This window comes from Dermacentor silvarum, chromosome 2 (assembly GCF_013339745.2).
Source record: "Dermacentor silvarum isolate Dsil-2018 chromosome 2, BIME_Dsil_1.4, whole genome shotgun sequence".
NCBI classification, from domain to species: domain Eukaryota; kingdom Metazoa; phylum Arthropoda; class Arachnida; order Ixodida; family Ixodidae; genus Dermacentor; species Dermacentor silvarum.
Window position 1 is genome coordinate 176,513,271 of NC_051155.1, and position 19,540 is coordinate 176,532,810.

At 44.8% G+C, this 19,540-nt stretch overlaps 1 protein-coding gene across 2 annotated transcripts in view; it reads right to left on the reverse strand.

Annotated features, from left to right (window-relative positions):
- Positions 1-19,540, reverse strand: part of LOC119442192 (calcitonin gene-related peptide type 1 receptor-like) — a 55,359-nt gene that overhangs the window by 11,713 nt on the left and 24,106 nt on the right. For both annotated transcript variants that reach the window (XR_007465674.1, XM_049661952.1), the window contains exons 8-11: positions 18,567-18,627; positions 8,921-8,987; positions 7,727-7,812; positions 5,540-5,675 (exon numbers count right to left, since the gene is read on the reverse strand). Coding sequence is in view for 1 of the 2 variants with exons in the window: in XM_049661952.1 (XP_049517909.1) it covers positions 5,540-5,675; positions 7,727-7,812; positions 8,921-8,987; positions 18,567-18,627 (350 nt within the window). In the remaining variant the exon portion in view is untranslated. The remainder of the gene's footprint in view (positions 1-5,539; positions 5,676-7,726; positions 7,813-8,920; positions 8,988-18,566; positions 18,628-19,540) is intronic.

Consider the following 19,540-nt stretch of genomic DNA (forward strand, 5'->3'; position numbering starts at 1 on the left):
TTGTTTTGATGACATTTGTTTGTGGACTGTCATTCTTAAAATTCCAAGGAATAACTTCGTCAAGAATTTAAGACAAGGTATGAGCTACGTTAATAATAGAATGGGGTGGCAATATAACCCGCATATACTGCATGTAATATAGCAAGGCGTGGCACATACATAAACCTAAATATATGCGGCAATTCTCGCTCACGGGATGCCAAAGCCGGCAATGACGCCGACACCGGATTTTCTACGGCACGGGGTCCTTAACGCTGTTACGTTAAAAATGCTTACGCATTAAAACGGGTACGTTTATTATTATTATTATTTTCACAGCTATCGGTACATCTCGAATGAAGGAGCCCTGGAGTTGTCACGAGTGCAACGAATGCAGGCCATGGTTGGTGATTTCTGCTGTCAAACTCCTAGACTTGTCCCGGTTGAGGATAACTGTAATGCCCGATCAGAATACGTATGTTCACTTCCCTTCGCTATATCGATATTTGCAAGAGATAGCCGGCTCATAGCCTGCACGCCCGAGTAAGATCTTTTTCTTTCTGAATATTTAAGAACGATCGGTTGACTAGATAGCCGACCATCCATAAAGAACACCTTTCTGTTTACACACTTGGCGCGCAGTTATATTTTTCAGGCCAACGTACACGTGAACCCTCGGATAGAAGCTTTCGGTCGGTAAGCTAGAGGTCAATAGGTATAGAAATTGTAGTTGTTCCCTCACACTTAATGCAACTTGTTTTCATTTTCAATCAGCCTTGTCCAATATTTATGACAGACAATCGCTGCTTTGACGAATAAACGCGCACCGAAGAAATACTGGGTACATTTGTGCTTAGTCGTATTGAATGATTGCGGTTTTAGTGGAGGTAAGAGGCTTCCGGTTCCGGGAAGATTACCCAAATGACTCAAGGCATAATGACCGCTGACAACGGGTGGTCCAAATAATGCGCATTCACGCGGCTCGTCCTTACACTGCGGCAGCCCGCAATAGGAATTATCTTGACGCACTCATCTTTGTTGCAATCGGCCATCAGGTAATCGCAGAATACTCTGTTTTATTACGCAATAACGTTGCGTAGCTCCCCCCGCTGCGATTGTGGTGTAAGAGCCTTAGCCATGGCGCATTGTTAGGCGTTTGTAATTAAGCTTAACGCACATGCAAATGCATTTGCATCCTTTCTCCCGGCATTGCCGTTGTCGGATGGGTACTGAATGCGGACTGCATAAGGTCACCGCGGCACATCAAAGCGTACTGGGCACAGATGAAATTGGTTCTCGGATGTCCCGGGGGCGAAGGAGATTCTCGCGACTGCTTGTCGCAACTGTGCTACGGAAGGTCAAACGATAGCATTCTGTCAAGTAGAGGAAGAAAAGATGGCCAGATTGCCTATCAGACAGCATTTGCTTTGACGATTAGAAACAATTTCCTCTCATCTATGATTAGAAAAAGACAAGAAGTGCAAAATGGCTGGCACAGTTCTCGCAGACGCCAGTTACTGATCAAGCTGTACCGTCGGCTATACCGCTTCTTGGAATCACTGCTGCAAGAGAAATTCTATTAGGTAGCCGAACAAGACACCAAAACTCACAAGGCTACCATGCCGAAAAGTTATTTTTCAAGCCTCTCTTATTTCATAGTCAACATCAGTACGTTCTGCTCATAACCTGCTGCTATACAAGCACTTGAAAAATGGCAGCCCCAATTCTACGCAGCACAGCTAAAAGACTCCTTTTTAGACAGGACACTTGCAGTGATTAGCAGTGGTCGATCATGGAATGTCTTTGTAGTCAAAATTTCATCAGCCTTTAGAAAGGCCATTCACTCCCCCCTTTCATGCCTATTGGGAGACAAATAAGGAAGCTATATGAATGCTGTCTGGGAAAGGATTTGTCGCCCTGACACAGAAAATTCCCCTTGTCTAAACATTGGCTCCAGAGGCATGCGTTGTGCGACCGCTGGTAATCAGTTCAAGCCCCTTTTTGTGTTTTCGCTGTTATGCTTGCTATACCGCGGGACACGAGCGTGTAATTTTTCTGTTCCCTGAATGATGATTCACATTGGCCTGTCTTTTTTAAACATACTCAAAGCAAGTATTCCTATAACGAATATCATTGCGTGGTTCAGGCTAGAGCACTGCACGGGCCCGGCCCGGCCCGCGGGCCGGGCCGGGCCGGGTAGGGCAGTTTTTTCACGGGCTCGGGCTGGGCTCGGGCATGGCATCTGCTTTTTGAGCCGGGCCCGGGCGGGCTCGGGTATTTTGACGTGGGCCTGGACCGGGCTCGGGCTTTCTGGTGGTGTGCATGTAACGTGCAGCGAGTTAACCTCGCGCGTCTCGACTCTGAAAAACCTGTCGCCGCGGCGCAGCTGGAAGCTAGCAGTGCTACTCCTGTGTACTTCCCTTTTCTTATGCCATCGTATTTTGCGCTGCTTGAACAAAATGTAGAAGTCCAGAAAGACCAAATTCGCCTCATATCAAAGGATGTGATTGTATTCCTTACCTAAACTAATGTAATTAATGTTTTCAGCGCGGTGTAAGCGCGTTCGCGACTTGCGACTCAAAGGCGAATTGGTAAAACGATGACTGGTAAGATTGCGCGGCTGAAATATGGCACTGCGTCCATCCATGATTGCACGCATGTTCTCAACCGGCCACCTAGTAGCAGCGCATTACGCTGTACCATGGAGGAACGAGAAGCTTTCTATCTCCACTTACTCCATCCATGCGCTGCGCTCACGACCGGTCGTGGCTACACTTCAGCTAGAGTGTACAAGGATAAGGTTAAGTGGGACGAGTGGTTTGGGCGGCGCATGCTTTGCAGTGAGGCGCCCGACGTGGAAAAATACTTTGGCGGCGCTGGATTGAGCCGCATCAAGGTCGCGCCGTTGGAAACTGCTGGCGTTACTGCTCGGCAGGGTCATTCGTACTACTTCGCGCGCTGGTATTTGCGTTCAGACCGCTCAAATGGTGTTCATAATTGCATGTGACATGTATTTATGCCTTAAGAATAACTTACTATCATTATCTTCTTTATTTCATTTTTTTAATGTCGCTCGGTGATCTTTGTCGGTCTCGGGCCGGTTTCGGGCCGGTTTTGAGCCGGGCTCGGTCCGGGCTCGGGCCTAAGGTAAAGGGGTGGTGGGCCGGGCCGGGCGGGTAACGTAGATTATTTTCAGGGCCCGGGCTTGGCCCGGGTCTCGCTATAAAACTTTTGGTCGGGGTCGGTCGGGCAGCCCAACGTAAAAACGGGCCCGGGCCGGGTCCGGGCTGAAAAAATCGGCCCGTGCAGTGCTCTAGTTCAGGCCTCTTGCAAATTCCAGTTTCCTTCTGCTGAAGCTACAACGCATAATGCTTTTATTTGTCTGCTCCGATTCCAGAATTCATGGTTGGGTGAGTTGGTGGAGTAACATACTTCGTTGCTGAGTGAAAAGACGCACATTTCTCGAAATTCCTTAAATTTTGCCAAATTTAGACCTGTCATAGTTCCGGGAGTTGACTTTACGTAGCTTCAGTTGTCTGCTGCCACTTATACTTCTGTAAGCGAAGTGCTGTGCTACTGAAAGTTGGGAAGCGCGCACTATTTGTTATGCTTTGAGAATGTTGTCGACTTAACTCCCTTCGACAGACACGCAGATCTGTTGGAGATATCAGCAACATAAGCTAAATTGCCTCTTGCAGCTCTGGTACAGAAATATAAACGAAAGGCGGGTGGTCAACCAGGACAGAGCCTGGTTGGCTACTCTGCACTGGGGGAGAGAAAAGAGAAGGAAAATATTCAGGAGTAAAATTAAGCTATGGTATAAATATTACTCCATGGTACTAAGAAGCGCACAGAGCATGATTACAGATAGCTGGCAGTTGACTGAAAATTAATTACCTGTTCGTTATTAAAGATGTAAATATTTTCATCACATTTAAGGAAGTTAGAAAAATTCTCTGAAGGGAGAAGGCGGAACCGGTATGGTCATATCAGAACATGTAAAATCCGAACAGCGAGCAGCGCCAAGATGACAAGACAGGTGGAGATTTTGTACGCTTTAGAACTGTGCAGGTGAAATGATTTAGTGTGGTGGATGTTGGAAATTATCATCGCGCAGCGCATTGGTGATAATTGACGACAGGGACAAGGAAAGCCACCCAGAAGTCTGGTGGTCTTTGGGAGGCTGATTTTGAATGCATTGTGGTCCACGCCAGTATATCTTGAAGCAGGTACTTTTTCCACAGTGTCAGCTCGTAATCTAATGTTCTACTCGCGCCGGCAGGTATTGCCTGGAACGTTCCAACATTAAGAGGTAAATTATTGTTGTGGTAATTAGGATGAGTGAGTCGCTATCTTAGAAACACGACACCATGTTCATGAAACGCATGACTCTGTTTCCTTTCCACGTGGAACAGAACAGCGTTTCACAGACAATTACCGAATAATTAGAAAACGTATTGAAGAGACCACAGCAAAGAACAACCATCGTTGATGGAATAACCAGTCTCTTTGCTATACGACCATCGCACTATAATAACGACAGCGACGTGCATGTGAAACCAACGTTGGAGTGATCATTACAGGCGTGAACTGCTAAATATTTGGTTGAGTGATGCTTCGACACAACGACAAGGTTTTTCAAGTATGGATGTCACGATATTTGTGTGTCTGAAATAGATTGCGGCAGTAATACAGGTATACATGGTATGTTCTGTGTACTGTGTAATAATAAGAGGAAGTGACACACGAGCAACCACCCCATCCCCCCAAATTTCTAAGTGGCGGTGCTTGTAATCGTCGATTATTCCTGTATCACACTCAAAGAAACCTAAGAGGTTGACAGACTACATGAGCTGGTGAGATGCCTAAGATAGTGTTTGTTGGCCTTGCTGAAAACAACAGAATGTGGCCTATCGTCGTCGTCATGATAATCATCATCATCATCATCCTAATGCCATATACCAGTTTATCATTTATTGTGTAAGATTCCCTCTGCACTCGCTGGCTTCTAGTACCCTGTACTCTTCTCCCTAATTAGTACCCCAATTCTCCAGTCGCCTAGCTCTCAACAGCTACTCCAGTCGTACTAGTCCTGACTGACGCTTAGCCGAGGCGTCGGGCTGTAACAGCACCTTGGGCTTGGCGGTGCATCAATTTGTTAATCTACTAGAACATCAACTACATAGTACGACAGCCCGTGAGACAACTTAGGACTAAGTTCACTTTGGACGAACCACAATGAAACGATCACCATCATTTAACAGCATTCACAAGTTTACAATGTCCAACATAAACTACGTTATAGCCCGTCATGTTGCTGCTTAAGACAGAATAGTTAACATTTTATTCAATGTAATGGCATGTTTCAGCAATGATAGCTTAAGAGTCAGCTTCACAGACCGACATTACCCGGTCTCAATAGCGTTGAAAAAATATCCGTTCAAACACTCAAATGCTTCAATAAAAACTTGTTTGAGGGCAGGTCGACTAGACTGGACTCACTTCCTGCATTGAATCTTGCTTAAACAAAGTACGCTAAATAAAACAAAGAAATACATACCTGTAGACCATCTGAAGCTTTGCTGATATACTGATATACCTCCCATGCTCCACAGTTCGCTGGGCTTCTGTACACAGTCATGAGAAAGTGCATACCAAAGAGCGGGAACAAAACCAGCACCGCTCGTACGGCTTTCCTGTAAAAAAAAAAGAAAAGCCGCTAGATAAGTACTCTCTATGCAAATGTTTTAGCGACTGTGTAGCAAAAACGGGAGAATGTTGGGAGGCAAGCCGGAAGCCTAAATTTAGCTTTCGTCGCATATTTACTCATAATAACTGACGAATGCGTGAGGTCAGATTTGTGGGCCAGTTGGTTGAACATTCGAGTTGCAGTGCTGAATAGACAGGAACACAAGAATGCGACACCTGTTTTCGTTTTATGTTCCTGGTCATCATGCGCTGCAACTGAAACAAACAATTGAAATATTTTTCACGTAGACTGGCCAATAGTGTACTCATAAGGTCACATATCCAGTGTTTGTCTTCACATAGCAGCACAAATCACGTTACCGCTTCAGGTAACCCCCAACTAGAGAACCAGAAGACACCTAGTCGGGAGAAGGCACCTAGTCGGGAGAAGGCACCAAGCCGACTCCCGACTAGGCGCATTCTGGTTCTAGTTTGGTCAACAAACTTCGCTGGACCACCAGCTATTATTCACTGCGTCTCTTTTGTGCCCTCTGGAAATGTCTTGTATAACTAAGAACAAGCATTTTAATTATCCGGTATGCGTGCTAGCGTACCAACACTGTGAGGATGCCGGTTTATTTGGAAAGCACTCCCGTGGGCTGCATAGAACTTCAATGATATGGGCAACAGATATGTATCAAACAGTTTGACATAAACATTGAACGAAAGCCCAGCTAGGTTGGTCAGCGACTATAGCGTTATGCTGCTGTGAGCGAGGTAGCAGGTTCGAATCGTGGACATGGACGTGGCGGCGTTGGTAAAGGGACGGAATGAAAAAATGCTCCTTTAAACAGACTTCTGTGCGCGTTGCACAAGCCAGTGTGCTCAAAATAACATCTAGCATCTAACTACGGTGCTAATCGAAGAGCAGGTATAGCTTTGTGATTCCAAGCACTATGAACTATTTGTGAAGTGAACAGGTATTGATAGGGAAGAAATCGTGTCATTAGTAATCTGAGTCATGTATCAGAAACTGTAATACATACTAATAGACAGCGGTCGTGTTTACTGCGGCTAACGAATCGCATGCTACCGAAGCCATCTTTGTGAAACGAAAGAGGCACCAGTGTTACATGATGTTGCAACCGGCGTTCACGCGCTGACTGGCAGGAAGGGAGATATCTATGTTTCTGGATATGGGCCAGCTGTATAGCATCGATCACCTCGCTTGTGAAAACCACGCGCCGCTAAAACTGCTCATGCGGTGAGTCAACGAAGATCGAAGTCAGAACAGTCTCATATTGCTTATACTTCTGCGACATGGAACTAAAATCCCAATTCGCTTCACCGTTTGGACGTAGGGCTAGCTCATGCCAAGTCAAGGGCCACCATCTACACGATTTAAATCTCAACCGTCGTCTTCGATGCACCAATGTTTGGATGTAGTTCGCTGCGTGCGTAGACGTATGCAAATCAGCGTCCGCTCTGAGAAGCCTCTCTACTTATTCGCTGTTTATTCTGCAGTGTGGTTTTTTCTCAGCGTGGCAGTGCAAGGAAAGGCAGATTCCTCAGAAGTAAATATGTCAATCGATGTGCTGACGTTCCGGAGCCCAGCGCGGGTACCTTGCTCGCAAAAAAAACGAAGTGCATAGAAAACAACATTATGAACGCAAGAAAAAAAAAGAATTACAAAAAAAACGACGCTGCGTGTTTGAATAAGTACGTATGTCAGAGAAATATATTCGGACAGGTTACGTCAGTTTCTGCGCATATGATCACGCTTATAGTATGCCTTTCGTACTTCCTGAAGAAAAAGCCTCGCGCTTAGTGTCCAAGCATCAATATATGTGCTGCATTGCTCTTTTTTTTCGGTCTACGTTTCCTTCGACTATGACATTGGCTCTTCCTACAGTTTCTTGAGAAACACTTTGCCTTCCGCGCGCGAATTTATGACATTCTTGTTGCATAGCTCTGTACCAGGAAATCCTTGTCAATCACTCGGGTAGTGTTGTCATATTATAAGTATTCAGTGCGTTGTGAGCACTTCCGGAGAGCTCACCGAAACTGACTAGGTTCGCTGGCATGGGTGCTTCTGAGCTTTGTGACGAGAACGCGAATGATGTTGCAGAGGAAGACGAAGTTGGCCTGCAAAAGGAGAGAATGGTGAAAATACCATCAATTACTAATGATTAATGGCAAAATTTAGCATGGAAAGAGCAGGGATGGACACAGGAACATCATGAGTTACGAATAACAGAGCTGGTAATGTTTATGTAATCGTATTTCTGAAAATAAAGAATTTTTAAAATGCTCCATAGACTTTCACTTGTGCTTCTGTGACTTAAGTGATGGTGGTAAAAATATTGCGCGATTAATAATCGTGAATTGTACACCTTTGGAGATTGCGTGAACGTAAAGGAGGCATGTGTTGATTCCAATGCTCGAGAAAAAATGTATGCAGTGATACTTATGGAAAAAGTTTAGATGGTAATGATTACACTTGCATGAGATGTTCACGTTAAACGCGTATATGCCAAGTTCGTCTGTGTGATCAATTTTAAACAAAAGGCCTGACGCAAGTAATCTTATCAGTTCTTGCACATTTCTTGCAAGCAAGAACACATGCGCAAATTCTTATATTCCACTTTGTGTCATTGAAACACGCGGGGCCTCATGTATACCGTTGACGTCCATTGGGACAAATACATGTCGAACGTGCACCTGTAAATGATGTGCATCATTCAAATAAGAATTTCCTCGCAATGGCTCGAGTGAATTCAAGTAAGCTTGCAGGTAATAAAGGCTGTGTAGCATTATTAGGCAACGACTCCCGGAGACTTATCAGCGCGTTTGAGCAAAGGAACAGCAAAAGATTTTCGCTTGTCAATGGAACTGCAGAAAGTTCAAGATACTGCCGGACTACACCTCTGTGATACTTTGCGCAAATGCTAGGCACCTCTGTGATTGACATTTCCACGTGCCGCATAACAAGTGCTTGCAAACAGTGAGAGAGTTCTTTCATTAGATGATGCTGACCTTCGTAGCTATTTAATAACGCAATTCTGTTGAAGATTTTAGATCGACGTTCACCTCCTTTCTTTCGTTGCTGAAGATGGATAGTGCTGAGACATATTTTATTAAAATGGCAAGCACCCAGCCTATACGATTTTGAGCATTACACTCATTACAGCATTACATTCATTGTCGGAAAGAGTTGTGTATCACCGAGGTGAAATACAGAAACAAAACTTACGAATAGGCAGAAGAGACCCGGAGCCAGGGTTATCCAGTTGTATCCCTCTATGTTGTCCATCCAGCACCTGTAATCACAACTGAAAGTAAGCTCGCAGCTCTGATGCAGTTCTTCTTATGTACAATTGCGTTCGTAATGAGTGTGCAAAGTGATGTATTGACGGCAGCGTAGCAAAGCCAACGTTAGCGCATCAAAGAGCCAGCCAGCAGCCAGCCCAGAACGCGCAAAGCAAGCGTTCGTGCAAAAATAAAGTCCATAGTGAAAAAGTCAAGTTCGGTTCCGTCGTAATATACGGTGCCGACGAATTAACTTGTGCTCAATTTGATAAATGCTATCTTAATTTTTCATTATAGGAAAATAAATAAAAATAACAAACAACATACAATATATGACGAAGCAGTTATCATATTTAAAGGAAAGTGCAGATTCCAGAATAATGAGTTCATTTATTGATTCATGGGCTTAAGGTCTCTAAGTAACACTGTGCCTATCAGACACGCTCCGGATGGAGGGCTCCGCATATTAATTTTACCGACGTACCGGGTTCACTAAAATACGCCTAAATCTAATTGAAAAAATTCAGAGACCTTCCACTACTGTGAAGATGGAAGCCAGCGAAGCTGTGACTATGGTGGGTTTGCTGTAGTGAATTTATAGATCATAATTATTGACTATATTGTAACGTCTTCGGCATGTTCGTCAAAAGGCAAGGGCACCGGCGTGTTGTTTTCGTCCGGCGCAATGGCCAAGTACACTCGGGGAGAACTTTCTCTGGCAATGACGGGAAAGCTACGGGCGCACGGATGCTGCACATGTGTGTTACCGCGCCAAGTAGTCCAGCAGCGTTTGACAGTGCTTTTGGTTGCTCAGAACAGACAATAAATCGACGCAGCTTCCACGTGCGACTGTTTCGCGTTTGCCCAGACGCGGAAGGGAAAAGCCGCAAGATAAGCAAACTTTTACACTCAGTGTTGTGTTCTGTCTTATGTAACTGCTGCTGAATAAGCCGTGTATGTTTTCTCTTCCCCAGCCTAAACCAACGTGAATTAAAACGCGGGATTCTTTTCAGAAGCGCTCTCACTTGTGAGCGCTTTGTCTCCGTAGCTTTCCCTTCATTTCCACAAAAAGTTGTCCGCGAGTATAGTTAGTTTGCTGAGCCAAGTCCGCCTCATCGTCATAGACTAGCGTACGAACCACAGCATTCTTAGCCGCGGCGCACTGCACGGCATCATCAGGATCCTCACGTCAGGATCCCGGAAGATGTGGTTATATGGGCGCCCGTCACATAGCGAGTCGAGTCCAAACGGCAACTGATGATACCAGTGCTAGCGCAATCTCTACGTCACGAGACAAAGGGGACAAGGATTTGTGGTACGTGCCGCCGCCGAGTATTGCGACACTTGTGAAAGAGGCATCAGCGGTGGTGAGGGGTGTAACAATGGGCGATCCATCATCCGTTTTGACACATGTGCTAAGGCACAACTGACAGGAAACCACCACGCACATGGAGCCAAAGCTTTGCTGATGATAGTTTCATTGCGATAGCAATTATATGGACACTTCAACCGGATTTCTGCCGTCGGCGTCGCCGTCGCTGTGAGGTTCCGTATAGATTCTCTGGGCGATAAAATCGTCGCCGCGCGCCGTATGCGCGAGCGAAAGCGCGCGGGGTACGTGCGCGCTATCACGGAGAGCGAACGCACGGCCGAAAGCAAACCCGAACATCGCGCGAAAGGCCGTGAGGGTATGGGAGGGAGGCGGGGTGACGCTGTGCTCCGGCACCAAAGGCGTATCTTGCAATCGGGCGTAAGGGGAACTTGCCACTCAATCTCCCACGCGAAAGCAAGAAAGCTGGAAGGCAGCGCGGGAGGGAGGGGGAGGGGTGCAGCTTTTACTCTGCCAACAACTCCGTTCGTACTTTGCCCGGCTGTGGCCGTCGCCCGAACGGTCTCTTATCTCCACACGGCTCTGACCTTTGTATGCGCTGTGCATCCGCCGCTCAGTTTCGTTTGAAGCGATAGACCGCACGAACCTTGCCCGCTGCGGCGGCTGCGATTGCTGCCACTGTTTTGACAGTCGTTGTCTGCGGTCATTCAGTGTGATCTGATCATGTTTGCTTGTGCGCGCTGACACCACACTTGTTAATTCACTTAGTAAGCGGATGTGTCAAAGTGTATGCAGCCGATAAAACTACTATCCCTACTCCGAATAGCTCTCTACTAATTTGCTATCGCAATTGATGTTTCGCCTTTCGGGCGAAACTGCGACTTTTTTTTTTTACACGCGGACACGAGCCTGGGGAACCTAGCCATTAACAGCTTCGGTGTAAAACACATTACAGCATGTTCTGCTACGAACTTCGTCGATTCCAAAGGTGGTGTAACCTGGGGGAAACTGGCGCTCTCGCTTTCATAAGCGAATTGCTCCTGTGCAATGCTACGCACGCGAGGCACAGTGACAACGTTGGTCATTATTCGCGCTTTCCACTCCTGCGTATGCGACGCACATACGCGCTCTCAAAGGAAATCGTTGCTATGCAACGTGGCTCACGCCTCGAGCAAATCGCCTTACTTGGTGTTGGCACGAGCAACACATGCATACGCTTGTGGGCTGCCGGTAGACCATCCAATTTATGTTCAGGCGAATATTGGTTTCATTTCACCACTGGGTACGTAATCTAGTCTAAATGCGAAGCATTCTTTTCCAAGCCAACTCTGTTTTTGTCGTGTATTGACGATCTGGCCGCTTTCCCGAGCAGCCAGTAGGAAGCAGCCAGCAAAGAGAAAGACAGCGGGTTGGCTAGTCATCGTAGATGAGTTCGGCCCGAATTGAGAGTTTTGTACCACGAAATAATGTTCGTACAAATGCATAATTAACGATTGCATCAAGGCGCTTCTTGAGAACCAGCTTTGCATCAAAGGCCGGGCACTCGAGTGTGGCCCCACTGCTTTAGTTGCTCCCGGAACGGTCTACTGCTCGCTCCGCCCTAGGCGCTTGCGGATTTGTAGAGACGTACATGCGTATATATATATATATATATATATATATATATATATATATATATATATATATATATGTGTGTGTGTGTGTGTGTGTGTGTGTGTGTGTGTGTGTGTCAGTTTACAAGGTCACACAGACGTGTAGGATACACCCGTCGCAACAGTAGTAACCGTTCGCCGAGGAACACATATGATTCATAGCAACCATTCTATACCAAACCAAGCATAATTCGCATTAGGTAGGTGTCAACTAGAGTTGAGTTTGCCTAATTTTTACACCAGAATTTCAGAACCTCGCTATAATGATCATTCCCTCGTCCGCAGCTTCGACGAGCTGGGGAGAGGGAGCTGAGGGAGAGTGAAAGCAGAGTATAAAGATAGCATCGCGCAGCATAGCGGATGCGAGGTGGAGAGGAGGAGTGAGGCATGTGGTAGTGGGATGCGCAGAGCTGCAGCCGGCCGACGCCGAACGCGCCCAGTGTCCGTGACTGCAGCCGATGCTTCTGGCGGCGGCTCTGCAGGTTGCGACCAGAAAACTGGACACTAGTTGCTTCCGAAAGACTGAAGCGAGAGCTAGTGAAACTGAAACCAAGCGTCGCAGAAGCCTCCCGAGTTTAAAGTGAGGGAAGCCGAGAGTTCGCGTAGGCGAAGAAATGAAGATCCGGACGGCTACTGAACGTGGCCGGTTGAATTGATCGCGATACTACGCAGAACATCGCGAAGAAATCCTGAGCGTCAGGAAACATCTGGAAGATCCTGGGTTGGGGGTGCTCAGGAACTTTCACAATATGCAATGACTTGGGACTAACGGTTCTAATGGGCCCTCGCTTTGGTGGTCCTCCTCATCTTAGTGGAAAAAATTATGCGTGGCTGTGTTATCCCAAACACCAGAGACCAGCGGAGATGGGGGAAGCCCAGCAAAAGTTAGACTAAGTGGGTGGTTTGCCACTACTTTACCAGGCTTTCCCCAGTTCCGCTGGCCTCTGGCGTTTGCGATAACAGAGCCACGAATATGTTTTTTTGATTGAAGAGGTGAGACAGGAACCCAGGAACCTACAACCCATTGTAAGTGTCAAGTATGAGGCAAAGAATGCGTTGCATTAATATTATTATTTGTTAAAGCAGCAAAAGCTCCGTAATTGTGTTCGGCGATAACCTTTTTCTTATCGCACTTATTCCGTGTAGGGTTTATTGTGCACACGAAGACGTAAACATGTGTGAAATTCAGCAGGAATCTATTAACGTACAAGCTTTCCTTTTTTTCGCTTAGCAGCTTCAACTGAACCTACCGTTAATAGGTATTCATTATAGAAGTGGTAAATGTACGTAGATATACTGAATACTGAAAATTGTCCGTGAAATGGCACTGCAAGCCATGAATGTTAGCAGAGAGCGTCCAAGAATGCCTGAGAATCACTTAGAAGCTCCTGAAAGGCACTCTCCTAGAAGTGTACTTAAAGAGTTGCACTAAGCCCAATGGGATTCAATACAAGCCATGAATTCAACACATTCAGGACAAGCTTCAGTAGACTTTACGTACGAAGAGGATCATATTACGGGAATGAAGAAACGTTAGCCTAGCTGGCAGGTATAGTGATGTCACACCCCAGCCGCCACAGGACTAAATGCACCGTCCCACGTTCGTTTAAGAACGCCAGCAGACGGACACAGGCGCAGCGCCAAGCACGTCAAGCACAACGCAGTAAGGAAGCCAGCCCATATACTGAAATTCTTGCCTCCGAGTACTTACCTGGAAGTTTTTCTGTAGGGATGTGAAAACGAACAGAACATAGTTATTTAAACGGGTGACAAAAGATGTCGCAGTTTCACCAGAAAGTAAAATTATGTAAAACAGATGGAGAAATGGCGATGTCACTTTGCTTATCCTAATTCAGTTTCCGCAGAGGGAAGGAATGAGCACGTTCATGAAGCATAGGAACATTAAGGGCACAAACGCACGTGAAAATATTTATTACTCATTCAGTTGAATACTGTGCTACTGTTTGTGTAGTTGTAAGAATTTTATTGGATACTGAAGCATTGGTAATTGGTACTCAAGGGACTGAAGAGAAGAAGCATGGACAAATATGTCTTGTAATAAAGGCTCACTTGAGGTTGTCTTGGTATCCGTAACAAAGATGCAAGGAATAATAACAAACTGCCAATTTTTATAAAAAAATCTGTGCTGATATAAAATTATCAGGGCAGTATTGACAACCTACATAAAACAACTCCTGCATTTGCGATGCACGGAGGTGAACACATTTCTCCAGAAAGCGCGAATCACGTTCTCAGGACTGCGCTGGCGAATCTGAAGATGACATCTGGCACAAAATCGGCTGTATGTGAGGTTGCGTGACTACATTTACAGTTTCCTTTGATTTCTCTCGACATGGTGGCCGGCTTATAAGCTTTGGAGGCTGCTTTGGCCCTCAGGAGTGTGTTCTAGACAAGTCTGTTGACCTATATACATTATGTTGAAAATAACTTAGACATATTATTTCCATCTATTTTACCAAATACAACTGCACAAGCTATAGTACGAGGTCTGTCCCAAAAGCAAAAAAAAGTGGGAATGGGTGTAGCAGCGCCGCTCTCTGTCCCTCTCTGGACACGAAAGGACCTGTTTAAACGCAATATGAGCTGGACGGCTTTATGATAAGGTATAATTTTGTGCGTGTACTTTTTCTGCGCTTAATTTTTAGTTTTAGTCGGAATTAAGATCGACGAACAGAGGGAACAAAGAATCAATACCATTTTTACCGTGAAATTGGGCACGGATGGTGCAGAAATTCTTTCAAATGCTGCAAAGTGCCTATGAAAAGGATTCCCTTATGGATAGAACTGTGTTCAAGTGGGTGCGGCGTTTTGGGGAAGACTGAAAACCACACGGACGATGCAAGATCAGGATGTCCCTCCACCTCGTGCGAAGGGGAAAACGCTGATTGTGTGCATTATTTCATATTCAGTGACCGCCTAATGAATGTTATAATGATAGCACCGAGGCACATCGTATGGGAAAGTCATCCGTTCACCGGATTTTGAATGAAAATTGCGAAATTGTCAAAGTTTGCGCAGAGATGATGCCGAAACTGCTGGCTATCGAGCAAACGTTGCGGTGAACACTTACTGCAAAAATTCAGACTACAGTGATGAATTCTTCCAAAGGGTCGTCACGAGGGACGAAACTTGGATTTGCGAATGCGACGTCCAGCTAAAGTCACAGAGCAAGGAGTGGAAAAAAAGAAAACCGACGCAGAAAGCACGCGGAAGGAGCAAAGCGAAAATCAGTCACGTTGATCTTCCTTTCTTTTTTTACTGAAATGAAATTTGAACACTACGGATCTGGGTCTGAAGGTGAAAATGTCAGTGCAGCGTTCTACGCCGAGGTCCTGAAGCGTCTGAAAGATAGTGTGCGCTGCCTGATACCAAGTTTGTCGAAAGAATAGCGCAGGATTCAGCACCACGTTATAATGTCCCTGCGCACTCTATTGATAGTGCGTGGTTTTTGGCATGCAGCTCTGTCATTGTGCTGAAACACCGTGCCTACTCGTGAGTTCTGGCCTTTTGGGACTTTTTTTCCAAATTGTAACTGGCGCTCAAGGGTGGCATTTTGGTGAGGTGACACTTTGAAAGGCAACTAATTCACTGTTGCTGAAGCGCTTAACAAATGAGGGCTTCCAAGGATGCTTGGAGCAATGGAAGAAGAGCCGGGGCCAGTGTATTGTGGCTAAGGGGGGGGGGGGGGGGGGGGGAGTATTTTGTCGAGTATTTTGAAAGTAACGACATCGATGTACCTGAAAGCATATGGAATAATTGTTTTTTGAACGTAACTGCAGGAGCTTTTCAGATTTGCCTGGCAAAGTGATTCAGATGGCAAAGTGATTTGTGTTAGGCTGTGTGAAAAAAATAAAACATTAGAAAAGTTCAGAGCGAGGAGAAATAGCAGAACGATTATTATTCTTTCAGACAACACAACCAATTAACAAATATGTTCCAATTCGACACTAGTAGAAACACATCTAAAAAGGAAACAATGCAGGTTTTAACTGCTGAAGAAGCAAAGTATTAGAGCGAGCTAATATACGGTTCTTGTTTTTGACCAGGTATGGAAAAGAGGGATTTTGTTACACTCTAGCCCGGTTGTAAACTTTTTGTTATCTCCATGCATGGTACGAAATGCTTACATTATTTCAGTAAATTAACCATTTGATATTGTGCAATACGAGTCTCTATCTATATACTTATTTCTGTAATATTTTGTATTGCATGTTTTCTTTGTATTAAAAAGCTGCATGTGTCCGTTGTGATGTGCGGATGCAGCAAAATGTGAAAAGCGGTAAAACACTTTTTTGCCTTTGCTTCACCTTTCCGCTGTTTGTATTAGAGGAAGAAATGATCATATCAGAGCTTCAATACGCTTAGTCAATTATAAGTCGCCACTCGCGAACACAATAGCCAAACTTCGCCATATAGCCGGTCACGTGAGCGAGGCAGAACGTAACGCAGCAAAACTACTATACGATTTTTACTGACTGCAGAAGTGTGTCAGCTTTTGAACACAATGACCTGTAAACTAAGTAAAATAAGACACAATCTCTATTGATTCGCTAGCCGACACAGGTAGGTTTAAAAGTTTTTTTTTTAATCACAATGGAATAGAGAGATAGAAAGAGAGTGAAAAGGGTAATAATATGAAATGCAGAGGGGTTGACCTAGAGCACATTCCTCTAGCCAGCAACGCTGTGATGGAGTCAAGGAAGAACTAAACAAAACTAAGTTTCGTAATGATTATATAAGTTATCACAAAGCTGCTTATGCTTCGCTGTGGAGAAAATGTCTTGAAAACATAATCCAGTACCATAGTACTAAAAGCTACGTAGCTTGTAGTTATTGCGGGGACAATGTTGCTTGTCCTGTACATGGCTTTAAGAATGGGAATAAACAGAAGTTTAGCTGCCCCGTATGAGGCCAGAGGCTCAGTCTTTCTGCTCTGCTGTGCTGCATGCTGAGTAGCATGAATATCACAAACGATAACGTCAAAAGCACGCTATCTGCGTTTTTTATTCTATCTAATAAGCGTTTATTCTATCTAATAATAAGAAGGCCGTGTGGAATAAGTGTTCGTCCACCGACGACAGTATATAATAAAAAACGGGGCAGCCCGTCATGTCATTGGCCTAATATTGCTTTTGAATACGCTTTATCGAGGGTATCGCTTTCAGTCATGGTATTTCGCGATATTGCTCCCTCTACTTATATATATATATATATATATATATATATATATATATATATATATACTTACACTAATGTAACAGTTATGCAATTGCCAATTAGCTTGCGGTTTTTTCTTGCTATGCACTATTTGATTGTTTGCTTCTTTTGTGAAAAACTCCGTCAAGGCAGTCTGCTACAGGCGATGAGGTTCACGTAACATGTCGAGTACCATGTAGAAAAATAATCTAATATGGTTCACCACTCATACATACATTGCACGCAGTGCGGACAAGTCCAGTTGCCAGACCGTTAATGGGACGTTATTAACTTTCCGGGCTCTACAGAACTAACAACAAGGGACGCCGAATATGTTGCGAAAGCAGGCACGTGCATAACGCATTTACTTGCATAATGAACCAACCTTTGTTATTGATTAATTGTTTTTTTACCTCTAGTAAGAAAACGTGCACTTGAGCACCTTCAACGAGCCCCTATTCACCATCGTTATCACGGAGTGATTCGCTGGCGCCAGCGACCATCGCAAGATCGTCGGATCCAGCCGTATACACAGCTAACAACTTTTGAAGCATACGGATGCTAAACACTGGCAACATGACCATTCACAACTTGCCGATCACGCGCTTTCGTTGAAACCATGCAGCTATTCCCCATTTCGCTACGACATTTAAAGGGAATAGCAAGTTATTCGACTCATCAGAGAAGTTTTCGTTCCTTGTACCTGTTTTCGTGGGCCCAACTCTAAGCCAATACCGTCTAACACATCTTCTCGTGGGCCGATCCTGAAAAAAGCCCAGCCTAACCAAGCTTTTCTAAGCGCCAATTGTTACGTGCGAAGAACACGAGTAACTGGCACTTGACGCACACGCCAGAGTTTTCAAATCGCGACTTCAATTAGAGCATTGGGCTCCTGTGTCAGAAGACAAAGGCTCGATCCCATGGACCATCGTTAACGCATTTCTTTATAGCATTATACGCGGACTTAACTCACTGAAGATATCTAACTGGAAATTTGTAGTGCGAGTGCGTCACAGTGTGCAAAAAATGACAAGTTTATCAGATATACGAAGTACAGAAGAGGCACTTTATTAAAGCGAATAGCTTTCTGGAAGCGTTCAGGTTACTCGCTTACATGGAAGATTATCGTACAATTATCGTAGTGCACAATTTTTTTGTGGTTGCTCGGGTTCTGTGCCAATAAATTTACAAACTTCAACTCCTTCAAAAAGTACTGTCGAAACATTTTCTACCCCTTAAAGAACCTTCCCCCCCTCCCCAAATTGACGTCACCTTTTCTGGCGAAAAAGGTAGGTTCATTATGTGAGCGAATATGGTATTCGAAAAAAGAAAAAAAGAAGACGCGTTCAATAAGAACGGAAGAGAACAGCCATGTTGCATCATCAACTTACGGGTGGCCGGTTCGCAGGGCTCGCAGGGCTGCATTCATGGCGACGAATATTGCGGGGCAACCTGGATTCGAAGAAAGAATTCGTTTTCTGCACGTTTTCAATACGTGCATGCAGATTGCCAAGGCAACGGTGAATGCAGAAGTACAACAGGCACTGTGTGCTGTTCAATAATGCTTCTGCCACTGACGTAACAGACGACAGTGGTGCCAATGCTTTGAGCCACCAGCCCCTTTTAGAAAGCCGGGAACACATTTTTCGGAAGCTCACAAGCATCTCAACACACCATCCCTGACAAGTGAACTGCGTTTCCCGATGTGACTAGTCAGGTGCTAACTTGCTTTAACAAGGGAGATCTTCATGATGTGAGGCCAGTAAGTCAGGTGCTTGAATTCGCGAGTAACTACTTTTCTAATGTATTATCGTCCGGATATGTTGCTGTTTGCAAGTGGCAGCGACCAATCCTTTACAAGCAAGATAAATACATAAGAAAAATTAATTGAATAGCATACTGCACAGTAAATTAAGCCGCGTATGCACAGGGGGTTCTCTATGCGCAAGCACAAAGGGGTATTAGCAAATATAAATACGTCAATAATAGTAAAAGGAGTCCCAAAGAGGCACATCAACTTAGTTCACATGAACATAAGAAAACAGAAGACATATGCAGACGTCAAAATGTCAAATTATAAAGGCAAGTACACACAAAGATTCCTAGAAGCGACCTGTTAAAGAATTTGCTCTACGATTAACACTTCATCACAAACTTCAAGTTGCGGCTGCACTATATCACATTGTATTTTATACCACCAAAAATAGCAAGTTGATACTTCCTGCTAATGTGCGAGCTATTAGCTTATACGGTAATATACGTACACAGATTTACAAGTATCATGCGTGAGTGCTTACGTCATGATTTCTGATATACAACACTACCGAAGAAACTTTTGTATAGTTACACAAGAATTCTATAATTT